The sequence below is a fragment of the Notechis scutatus genome, chromosome 4, assembly GCF_049901735.1.
Source record: "Notechis scutatus isolate UNSWTSFEM ecotype Mainland chromosome 4, rNotScu1.2, whole genome shotgun sequence".
Taxonomy (NCBI): domain Eukaryota; kingdom Metazoa; phylum Chordata; class Lepidosauria; order Squamata; family Elapidae; genus Notechis; species Notechis scutatus.
In genome coordinates this window covers 167,723,850-167,736,430 of record NC_142012.1, presented here as the reverse complement: position 1 = coordinate 167,736,430, position 12,581 = coordinate 167,723,850, and the positions used below count along the sequence as shown (strand labels likewise).

Below are 12,581 nucleotides of genomic sequence, written 5' to 3'. Positions count from 1 at the left end.
AACTCTGTCCATTCTGTTCTGCCTCGCCATGCCGATTATAACCCCGCACGGATGCTGCAGACGAGAGAGCAAAACCTCCGTCCTGTTGCTTGCTTGCCTGGAGCTTTTTTTCCACACACACCACGTGTGCCTGAGGAGAAGGAAATTCCGGGGCATGGAAAGGAGCCACCTCCAGGGGGCAGCCAAGAGCTTCCCAGACTTCTCAAGCCACCCTCTAGTGGAGGTTTGGGGGTCTTGCAGCTTTGCTGGCTGAGGAATTCTGGGAGTTGAAGTCCACAAGTCTTAAAGTTGCCAAGGTTGGACACCCCTGTTCTAGGTTGCTTCTCTGCTGGATCCGCTTCCACCCGTCGCTTCTTGGAATGCTTTATATAACACTTGATAAACTTTATAATACTTTGCAAACTTGATCCTTGATAAAACTCCTCGCTTTTTGTCTTCTTCATCGACACGACCCATCCTGCACAGCCTCCTCGACACGCCTCCATTCTCCTGGCAAATATAATAGCCGCCTTCCAATATTGGAGGGGCTACCACGAAGAAGAAGAGGGGGTGTCCACCTATTTTCCCAAAGCACCCGAAGGCAGGACAAGAAGCCAATGGTTGGAAACTCGTAACAGAGTTGGAAGGGACTTTGTAGGTCATCTAGTCCAACCCCCCCCGACACCATTTCAACAAATTGAAATGGACTAAGAACTTTCCTGACAGTCAAAACAATTAATCAGTGGAAGAGAAACTGTGGATGCTCCAACACTGCAGGTTTTAAAGAAGAGACTACTGGACAAGCGTTTTTTTTTAAAAAATGGTTATAGGGGGTCCTACTTGAGCAGGGGGCTGGACTAGAAGACCTCCAAAAGTCCCTTCCGATTGTGTTTCTTTTTCTATTATTTCTTCTGTGGTTCGGTTTTCGTCCCTCCTCCCTCTAGGACCTCAAGGTATCTCTTTGATAACAGTCACAGCCTTTTCTCTCCAATCTTCATCCCTCGCTCCTTTCCCACCTTCGCTCCTGGCTTTTCCGCTTCACCCCGTTTCCCACCACACTCAACTTTTAACCCTTCCGGGCTGCCGTTTTCCTCCCAACCAACCTTCATTTCCCTCCACAGACCAAAATGAACCCTCTAAACCAGCTTCATTTTACTCCGCTCTGTTCGCCATTTTTATCAAAGTCCCAAAACCAAGTTCTCGGCAGCCCCGTTTCCACCGGAAGTCCTATTCTCCATACTTTTCTTTAACAAGATTTATTGATTTATTTTCGGGTCGTTGGAGGGGGGAAGAGAGGTTAAAATCCACCTTATCTCCCTGATTCCTGGAGCAGAAGAGATTTTTCTGTGGTGTCTTTTAGTCCCAGGGTCTGGATCAAAGGTGGGATTCATCCGGTTCTCACTGGTTTGCCCGGACAGTTAGTTAACTGCTTATGCAGTTCAGAGAACTGGCTAAAAAAATAAAGTGGAAGAGAGGTTTTTTCCTTCTCTTTCTCTCTCTCTCTTCAGTTAATAGCTCCGGGCAGACAGCCAAGAACCACTTAACAGTTGCAGCTGGAATGCAGCCGGTACAGGCTGAACCAAGTCAATAAACAACCGAAGCTGACAGGATCAGGGCAGGGAAACCCATCAATCACCCGCCTGGATCCAGCAACGGGGAAGGTATTCCTGGAACCGATAAGCAAAGAATGTGCAGGTGGCCGGAAGGTGAATCAGGCCATGAGCAAACCAGCATAGCAAACAAAGTCGTCTACTTCCTCTACTTTTTCGCCTTTTATCTGTAAGTGCAATCCTTCATTTTTCCCTGTCAAACGCAGCCATCCAGGCCTTGCAAAACACTCCTGCGGAGATCCATATCTCCGTTGGCGTCAGGCAACCAGCGTTTCCCAGAAAATAAGACTCTATATATATATATATATATATATATATATATATATATATATATATATATATATATATATATATATATATATATATATATATATATATATATATATATATATATTTTTTCTTAAGTTTTCATGGGTACTTACATGTATGGTGTTCGGCTTGGTTCGGGTATTTTCCCCACGTCATTGTAGTTCTTTTAAAGTTGTAGCAACGTTTCAGCAGAATCTCATCTGCCATCTTCAGGCTTCTGTATAGTGTCCGTCTGTGAGTCAGACTTTTACAGTGGTTTCAGATTTAAATTTGGGGCAGCCTATTGCTGTGCCAGAATGGTTTTTTCTTCATCCTGATTGGTTGAGAGTCTTGGTCTGTGTTTATTGGTCTTGGAGTTTGCTGTGTTCTGCTTCTAATATCTTCTGTCTGTTTTTTTGGCTCTTTTTGTATCTTGATTGGCTGGCAGCATTGTGTTACTTTAATGGAGGCCTTTAGTGCAGCTTGGCTTCGGGTAAATGGACGGCTATCATTAGTTAGAAGCTGGGTTTCATCTGGGTGCCTGGTTGGGGTGTGTTTGAGCTGGAGGTATCAGGGGATCTGTTTGTGCCCAGGTGTTTGCCTGGCTTGTGGTGTGGAGATTTTTTGTTTGTGAGTGCAGGCTTCCAAATGATTGACAGCCTGGTGGAATCATCTCTTCTATTCATGCCTCCATTAAAGTAACACAATGCTGCCAGCCAATCAAGATACAAAAGAGCCAAAAACAGACAGAAGATTTCAGAGACACCCATCAAGCAGAACACAGCAAACTCCGAGACCAATAAACACAGACCAAGACTCCCAACCAATCAGGATGAAGAAAAAACCATTCTGGCACAGCAATAGGCTGCCCCAAATTTAAATCTGAAACCACTGTAAAAGTCTGACCCACAGACGGACACAATACAGAAGCTTGATGATGGCAGGTCTTATTTTCGGGGATGCCATCCACTGACTAACCTCACTGGTGCGCGTCGCCCCGGCCTCCTTTTCGCTGTCTAAGAAGCTTCTTCAGCTCGGATAGGATGGATCGGGAAAGGAAGGATTTATATTGCTTGCAGACAGCTGGTCCGTTGCCTCCTTTTAGACTCCGCGTCCTCTACAGATTTTTAGCTATACAATTTGGGATGAACACCCTTGGAATGGTGGATTTCCAGAGGAGGGGGGGGGGAAATGCAGGCGACAGGAACCATTTGCACCACTAAGGTGACCCTGAGGGGACCCTTCCCTGTTTTCTGTGACTGTGTCTGTTTTGTATCCCACCCTGGGTCATCACAATCTCAGACACACACACACACACAAAACCAACGCAACGGCGATCTCCTAGCCCTTTCTCTCTCCCCAGGAAAGACCAACACAATGCCAACGACAAAGACACTCCATCCACCGCGCGGCTCAAGTAAGGGATGTCCTCATGCAAGGGGGGGGGGGGGCGGAGACACACCGGCTGAAAGTCACAACTCCAGTCGCAAACTCACTGTTTCTGCAGCAAGTGTTGGTGCTGCTGCTGCTGCTGCTGCTGTTGTCGGTAGGTCTCGATGGTGTGTTGCGGGAGGAACTGCATGAGCTCCAGCGACTCCTTGATCTTCAGCAACATCTCGTAGGTCTCCCGGCCTCGAACCTGGAGCCAAGAAGGAGGGGGGAAAAGGCCTGAATGAGAAGCTCGGGGACTCCAGAGAAGACGGCCACGGGGCCATTGTCCAACACTGTCTTCCCCTTTTATTAAAAAAAATATATATATTTAAAAAATAAATAAATTATATATTTGTATGTATGTATGTAGTAGGTAGGTAGGTAGGTATAGATATAGATTAAATAGATAGATACAGATATAGAATACATCCATTTCATTTCAACCATGTGTCGATTAGGTACATATTTTCATGTGCTTACAATTTATGATTAATACTCTTCTTATCGGTATAACAATATAACAATCACATTTTCATATAAGTAATACCCAATATATCTGTTTTAACAATCTTCTCTTACTACTTTGTATATTCATAGAATAGAATAGAATAGAATAGAATAGAATAGAATAGAATAGAATAGAATAGAATAGAAAAGAATAGAATAGAATAGATATTGGAATGAAGAATAGAATAGAATAGGAACAGGAACAGAATTAAAAAGAGGGGAATCAAATAGAATAAGAGAAGAGAGAAGAGAATAGAAGAGAGAAGAGAATTAGAGAATAGAATAGAATAGAGAATATACTAGAGAATATAATATTAGAATAGAACAGAACAGAATAAACAGAGAATAGAATAGAACAGAATAGAAATACAAAGAATAGAATAGAATAGAATAGAATAGAATAGAATAGAATAGAATAATGAATAGGAATGGGAATGGAATTGGAATAGAATAGAATATAGAATTCTTTATTGGCCAAGTGTGATTGGGCACACAAGGAATTTGTCTTGGTGCAAATGCTCTCAGTGTCCATAAAAGAAAAGAGACATTCATCAAGAATCATTAAGGTACAACACTTAATAATAGCCACAGGGTACAATAAGCAATCTAATATTCACCTAATCCATTTTAATTTGTTTTATTTTCTAACCACTGATAAAATAAATCCCATAACCATGTAATAATTCAGATTCTTCTTTTTCTTAAGATTTCCAATGTTCATCTATTCATTTCTGCACATTCAAATACTTTCTCAGTTACTTTCCCCTCTATCGGTATTTTGTCACTTTTCCAATTCTGAGCAAATACAATTCTAGCTGCTGTTAATACATGTAGGATTAAATATGTTTTTTTCTTTGCTGTATCCTTCAGGTAGCATTTCCAAAAAAAAAATATTTCAGGTTTCAAATCTATATGTTGTTTGATCATTTTTTTCCCAACCGTCTTCCTGACCTTCAGGCAAACCTTCTCCAACTTGGCGTCCTCCAGATTTCAAGGGGTCTCCATTCTGAACTGCTGGAGGACACCAAGACTGAGGATGAAAATTTTGGGGTGCAGCATGGATGATGCGACTGCTCTTTAGAAGGCCAGGTGCTGAAGATGGAACTCAAGGACTTTGGGAAGGAAGGAAGGACTCGCTGGAGAAGAAGAACCGAATGCTGGGAAGGATGGAGGGCCAAAGAAGAAGACGAAGGGGACGGCAGAGGAGAAAGGGCTGGACGGAGACACGGAAGCAGTCGTCGTGAGCTTCAGTGGACTCCAGAAAATGGTAGAGGACACCAAGGCCTGGAGGAACGTGGTCCATGGGGTTGTGATGATGGGTCGGACACGACTTTGCAACTAACAACAACTTTAATAAGGAGGAATTTTCTGACAGTGAGAACAATCCACCCATGGAATTGAAGCCGCCTGCGGACGTTGTGGGAGCGCCATCACTTGAGACTTTCAAGAAGAGACTGGACTGCCATCTGTCAGAAATGGTGTAGGGTCTCCTGCTTGGGTGGGGGGTTGGACTAGATGACCTACAAGGTCCCTACCAACTCTGAATATCTGTATCTGATTATGTTCCCTAGTTTGGTAATGAAATATCTGCCAGAAAACCCACCCAGATCAGAGAGGAGCCAGGAAAAGGAGGAGGAGGAGGAGGACTATTATGGGGTCCTTGTTGTTCTCTGAGCTTGATGGTTTTTCTTGAAGACATATGTCATTACTAAACTAGGTTAACAATGCAAACCCCTCTCTCTTCTAGCACTCGTTTGGTAATGAAACGTCTGCAGGAAAATCACCAAGAAACCCATAACTCTTCCTCCTTCTTCTCTACTCCGCAAACCTCCCGCCCTTCTAGAATTGATGACGATATCTAGTTGGGTGAGGAAACATCTGCAAGAAAACCACCCAGCTCAGAGGACATCAATGGCCCCACCATTGTCGTTGTCCTACTTCTCTCCATAAACCCCACTCCCTTCTAGCACTGGTGAAGTTACTTAGTTGGGTAAAGAAAGGTCTACAAGAAACTACCAAGCTCGTAAGAGTCTCAAGGACCCCACAGACCTCCTCCTCCTCCTCCTCTCCACCAGGTCCACCACTTTCTAGCATTGATGATGTTACTCATACCGCACAGATTAATAGCCAAGCTCAAAGATCTAGATTTTCCAGATTCTATTTGTTTATGGATATTGGACTTTTTAACAAATCGTCCACAAAGAGTTAAACTGAATGATTATACTTCTACTGTCAAGACACTTAGCATTGGCACTCCAAGGTTGTGTCCTTAGTCCACTACTGTTCTCCATCTATTCATCTGATTGCACAAATAAACATCCCAACAATAGGATAATGAAATTTGCAGACGATACTACGCTTGTAGGACTTATTTCTGGGGATGATGAGTCTGCATATCGGGATGAGGTACTACAGCTATCCGGGCTGGTGCAAGAATAATAATCTTCTATTTAATATTAAGAAGACCAAGGAGGTTATAGTGGACTATAGGGGAAAAAGCAGACATTCAGCCACTGTATATAGAGGGAGTTCGGTGTGGAACAGGTGGTGGAATGTAAGTTTCTCGGACCATCATTACAAATGACCTGACCTGGAGTGCAAACTCCGCTGCTTTAATTAAGAAGGCACAACAACGGTTGTATTTACTAAGGATTCTTAGGAAAGAACAATGGCTGAGAGTCTACTGACTACCTTCTATCGGAGTTCAATTGAGAGTATATTATCCTACTGTCTCTGTGTATGGTTCTCGAGCTGCACAGTGGCAGAAAAAGGCAATTCAGAGGGTGATCAAGACGGCCCAAAACATCATTGGCTGCTCACTCCCTCTTTGGAAGAAGAACTGTATAGGAATAGACGTAAGAGGAAGATACTTAATATATTGAATGACTCCTCTCATCCGGGACATCAGCTCTTTGAACTATTACCATCGAGAAGGAGATTTAGGGTATTAAGAACAAGGACGACCAGATTTAAGAACAGTTTTTATCCAAGTGCAGTTTTGAGTCTGAATGCAGGGTCATAAGATTTTTGTGGAGTCTAATGGCTGAGAGTAGTGGGGTATTTACATTTTTAAATTGTATAGATTATTGTATGGTTGGTTGTGTTTAGTTTAATTTTTTTCTTTTTAGTGGTGTTTGTCCAGTTTTTACTTTGTGGAAGAGCACCTCATTTCGTTGCACCCGCTTGCGAGTGTAATGACAAATAAATTCTTATGTCTTACGTCTTACTTGGGACATGAAACATCTTCAAGAAAACCACCGAGCTCAGAGAGCACCAAGGACCCCACAATTCAACTCTTGTCAACGACAAATATTCTTTTCTATCAGAAAAGACCTTCCAACACACGGAAGTATTTTTCAGTCTGAGTTCAACTCCAGGGGACATCGTGTCTACATCTACGCCGTCTTTTTGGTGGTCCTATGGAAGTTGTCCACTCCTGCCTTCTTCCATGATGCTCTTCAGGCTTCCTCAACATACTTACAGTTCTGAAATTTCCTTTCCTCCCATCCAAAACCTCACCAAATTTGGCCCCCGTTAGCTCCCAAGAGGAGAGAACCTTAGCTCAACCTGTCCCAAAAACTCAGAAGACACCAAGTCCACATTTCGAGTTAAGTAGCCAACTCCTCGTTCCTTCTTCCCTTCAAATTCTCGTTCTGGAGACCTCATGCATGGAAGGAGATCTTGACTTCCAACCTTCTTGAATTGGCTTAGAGGTTCTCACAGCTTCTGAAGGTCCCCTCTTGCTTTGCCAGTTACCCAAAAAAAACTCAAGGTGTCCTTCTCCCAACTACACCTCCACATTTTTACCCAAGTCCTGGTCCTTACTTACCGGGAGATACAGGAGTTCATCATCTGGGTTGCGTCTTTTCTTGACCGAGGTCATCTGGATTCCATGCGTGCTCTGCCGGAAAGCTGCCAACAAGGAGGGGGGGAAAGGAGAAAGTGAGACCCCAGCCTCAAGAAAGCTCAACTTGACATCTCAATCCAGGGAAGCTCTTGTGATTTCTGAATTTAGAAATCTGAATTCTATCATGTCTGAATCCGCATCTGAAGCTAGAAACGAACAAGGGCACAGAGGCCCACCAACAGAAGATCTTGGCCAACTGAAGGGTCATCAAGAAAGGAGGACTCATCTTGATCCAGATGGAGGGTATGCTCCAAGGGTCCAGAGGCTTCAGGCTTCTCTAGAGCACCAGAGGGTATCTGGAGAAACTTCTGGAGAAGATGTCTGGAGACAAGGGGGACAACCCACCAGGTCTTAGCACAGGGGTCCCCAAACTTGGCAACTTTAAGAGTTGTGGACTTCAACTCCCAGAATTCCCCAGACAGCCGTGTCTGTTTCTTTTTCCCTTATTCCCCCAAAGAGGAGAGATTGCAGAGGAAGGGATTGCAAGAGAGTTAAGCTATGCTGGCTGGGGAATTCTGGGAGTTGAAGTCCACGAGTCTTAAAAGTTGCCAAGTTTGGAGACCCCTTTCTTAGAAGATTGGTGGTTTGGTCCAACTTCCTCAACCATTGCCATACTGATTCTGGGTCTGCCTCTGAACTGAACTTCCAGCAAAGCAAAATGTTGCATAACCCTTTGTCTGAAGTGGTGTAGAGTTTCCTGCCTAGGCAGGGGGTTGGACTAGAAGACCTCCAAGGTCCCTTCCAAATCTGTTATTCTATTCTATTCTATTCTATTCTATTCTATTCTATTTTCTATTCTTTATTCTATTCTATTCTATTTTCTATTCTATTCCTTATTCTATTCTATTCTTTATTCTATTCTATTTTTTGTTCTGTTCTGTCATATTCTATTTTTATTCTATTCTATTCTATTTGATTCTATTTTCTATTCTATTCTATTTTCTATTCTATTCTTTATTCTATTCTATTTTCTATTCTATTCTTTATTCTTTATTCTATTTTCTATTCTATTCTTTATTCTATTCTATTCTATTCTATTCTTTATTCTATTCTATTTTCTATTCTATATTCTATTCTATTCTATTCTTTATTCTATTCTATTTTCTATTCTATTCTATTTTCTATTCTATTCCTTATTCTATTCTATTTTCTATTCTATTCTATTCTTTATTCTATTTTATTTTCTATTCTATATTCTATTCTATTTTCTATTCTATTCTTTATTCTTTATTCTTTATTCTATTATTTTCTATTTTCTATTTTCTATTATTTTCTATTTTCTATTTATTCTATTTTCTATTCTATTCTATTCTATTCTATTCTATTCTATTCTATTCTATTCTATTCTATTCTATTCTATTCTATTCCATTCCATTCCATTCCATTCCATCCTGTCCTATCCTAAAACTGCTACACCTGGTTGCCAATATTGGCTACCACTAGACAAGAAATCTCCAAACGTGGTCCCTTTAAGACTTGTGGACTTCAACACCCAGAATTCCCCAGCCAGCAATGCGTTGCTGGATGGGGGAATTCTGGGAATTGAAGTCCACAAGTCTTAAAAGTGGCCACTTCTGGAGACCCTCTGCAGTCAATCACCACATCCCTACAGGTAGTCTTCGACTTATGACCATAATGGAGCCTGCCCACTATGGTCGTAAGTCTGAGACAAGTCATAAAGCAGCTCAACTCATGGCCGTCCTGATTTTACGACCAGTAAAATTTTCGCAGAAGTCGTTAAACGAATGTGGCCGTTGTTAAGCAAATCTATTGTTCGCTATTGGGTGTTTTGGCCAAAAACCGGATCAGTTTCCCCCCCTCCTCAAAAAAACATAAATCAGGGTCACGTGACCAACTGTGATTGGTCGTAGATGTGGGGCAGTGGCCAAGCGGCCGAAATGTGGCCATGTGCTCTGTGTGTGTGCGTGTGTGTGGCTGTGGCTGTCAGAACCCCAGAACCAGGTCATAAGTGCCTTTTGAGGGGTGGGGGGTGTCCGTTGTAACTTCGAAGCGACCGGTCATGAAATTGAGGACTGCCTCTATTTTCCTCCACCCGGAAACACATAGCTTTGAGAAAGCTCCTTTTACCTGCCAGAAAAAAACCCGGAAAGATGGAAATTACCCAGCCAGTGGTAAAAGGAGGTAGACTGCCCTGACCAGTCGAAGCTCCATTAACACTCATCTCCGAACTACTCAAAATTTCTGCTACCGGTTCTTTAGAACTGGACAGAACCTGCTGAAGACCCACCTCTGCCCCTGATGGACACTGTAGTAGCCTGTTTCTTTTTTTTGGCCGGTCCATTTCAAAACTCAGAAAGATGGAAATTATCCAGTCACTGGTAATAATAACAGGTAGGCTGCCCTGACCAGAGGAGGCTCCACTGACATTGGTCAGTCCTCATTGACACCGTAGCTTGTTTCTTGTCCCCACGCCCCCCAAGTCCATTTCAAAACCCAGAAAAGATGAAAATTATCCAATCACTGCTGATTACTGATAATCAGAGTTGGAAGGGACCTTGTAGGTCATCTAGTCCAACCCCCCCCCACCCCACCCAAGCGGGAGACCCTACACCATTCCTGACAGATGGCAGTCCAATCTCTTCTTGAAAGTCTCCAGGGATGGCGCTCCCACAACTTCCAAGGGCAAGGTGCTAATAAGAGATAGACTGCCCTGACCAATGGAGGCTCCATTAACATTCGCCGGGTCCTAATGGACACTGTAGCTTGCTTTCTATTTTTTTCCCCCAGTCCATCTCAAAACCCAGAAAAGATGAAAATTATCCCATCACTTGCTAATTAAAGGTAGACTGACCTGACCAATGGAGGCTCCATTAACATTGGTCAGTTCTAATTGACACCGTAGCTTGTTTTTTTTTTTGGTCCACTCCAAACCACAGGTATTTTTTATCTTTTTTTTTTTTTTTCCTTTTCTTCTGACACGGAAGTTGGCTCTATTAGCAACAGGATTATGGGACTGTTTACACTGCCTTGATTGACGCTGTTATCCAGCATTTCACTTTGGGTTAATTGTTGCTTGTTCCACCACTTCAGTGAGTACAATCCTACAAGTTCGGACTGGCTGAGGGAACCTTCTCCCTCCCGTCCGGCCGACACCCGAGCTGCCTTCACACAAATGCCAAACCTGGTTAGGAAATGGTTTCGTGTGGCCCATTTGGGCAAAATGATGGACGACACAAACGATGCAAGCAGGTGAGGGTTGGCCCAAAACTGAGCCCATAAACACAAAATGCAGCTGTTTGGGGAGGGTTCAAGCCCCAAACCCAGTCAAGAGCTGACCTTCTCCTAAATCAGCGTATTTCAGAGTTGGCCTCTTGAAGACGGGCGGACTTCAACTCCCAGAATTCCCTGGCTAGCTATGCCTGATCTTTTCTTCTTCTCCTTCTTCTTCTCCCATCTGCTAAAGCAGGGGTCCCCAAACTTGGCAGCTTTTAAGACTTGTGGACTTCAACTCCCAGAATTCCTGAGCTAACATGACTGGAAGGGGGAATTCTGGGAGCTGAAGTCCACAAGCCTCAGAAGAATTCTGGGAGTTGAAGTCTTAAAGCTGTCAAGTTTGAAGACCCCTGGAATGGATAGATAAACAAAGGTAGAATAGATAGAGAGATAGATAGAATAGAGAGAGGGAGAGAAAGATAGAAGAGATAGATAGAATAGATAGAGAAAGAGAGGTAGAATAGATAGAGAGAAAGAGAGATAGAATAGACAGAGGGAGAGGGAGAGATAGAAGAGATAGATAGAATAGATAGATAAAGAGAGGTAGATAGAATAGTTAGAGGGAGAGGGAGAGAAAGATAGAATAGATAGATAGAATAGATAGATAAAGAGAGGTAGAATAGATAGAAAAAGAGATAGATAGAATAGATAGCGGAAGAGGGACAGAAAGATAGAAGAGATAGATAGAATAGATAGAGAAAGAGAGGTAGAATAGATAGAGAGAAAGAGAGATAGATAGAATAGATAGGGAGAGGGACAGAAAGATAGATAGATAGATAGAATAGATAGAGAAAAAGAGGTAGAATAGATAGAGAGAAAGAGAGATAGATAGAATAGATAAAGGGAGAGGGACAGAAAGATGAATAGATAGATAGAATAGATAGAGAAGATAGAATAGATAGAGAGAAAGAGAGAGAGATAGAATAGATAGAGGGAGAGGGAAAGATAGAATAGATAGATAGAATAGATAGAGAAAGAGAGGTAGATAGATAGAGAGAAAGAGAGATAGAATAGATAGAGGGAGAGGGAGAGGGAGAGAAAGATAGAATAGATAGATAGATAGAATAGATAGAGAAAGGGAGGTAGAATAGATAGAGAGAAAGAGAGAGAGATAGAATAGATAGATAGAATAGATAGAGGAAGAGAATAGGAGAGAAAGATAGAATCGATAGAGAGAATAGATAGAGAAAGAGAGGTAGAAAAGATAGAGAGAAAGAGAGGTAGATAGAATAGATAGAGGGAGAGATAGAGAGAAAGAGAGAGAATAGATAGATAGAATAGATGAAGCAAAGATAAATCGCAGAGAAAGGGATGATAAGAGAGTAAGCAGGTCAGAATGAGACACACCTCCAACGGCATGTGATCGATGCCAAGGAATTCCGGGACGAGTTGTTAGTCCGGCCTACCTTCAAGGGGACAAAGCTTCGAAACTCGCTGTCGTGAGGGTTAACTGCTTCTGGCTACTTACGGCGCTTCGTACCGTCGCCGTTCTTTGTGCCGTCGGAGACCTGTTGCTTCCGAATGCTGTCTTCGTCCGCTTTGCGATCCCGGCCCGGGCAGGCGCAGATCCGAGCCTCGAAACATCGGCGACCCAGGACTTGCCCGCTGCAGGGCGAAGGAAACAA

At 42.8% G+C, this 12,581-nt stretch overlaps 1 protein-coding gene across 4 annotated transcripts in view; it reads right to left on the bottom strand.

Moving 5' to 3' along the window:
• The window catches only part of TP63 (tumor protein p63), a 166,046-nt gene that overhangs the window by 22,142 nt on the left and 131,323 nt on the right, over window positions 1–12,581 (bottom strand). For 3 of the 4 annotated variants that reach the window (XM_087965615.1, XM_087965617.1, XM_087965616.1), the window contains 3 exons: window positions 12,425–12,561; window positions 7,645–7,727; window positions 3,374–3,516 (listed from right to left, as the gene is read on the bottom strand). In XM_087965615.1, the coding sequence (XP_087821741.1) occupies window positions 3,374–3,516; window positions 7,645–7,727; window positions 12,425–12,561 (363 nt within the window). The remainder of the gene's footprint in view (window positions 1–3,373; window positions 3,517–7,644; window positions 7,728–12,424; window positions 12,562–12,581) is intronic. The other variant, XM_087965613.1, reaches the window with a different exon arrangement.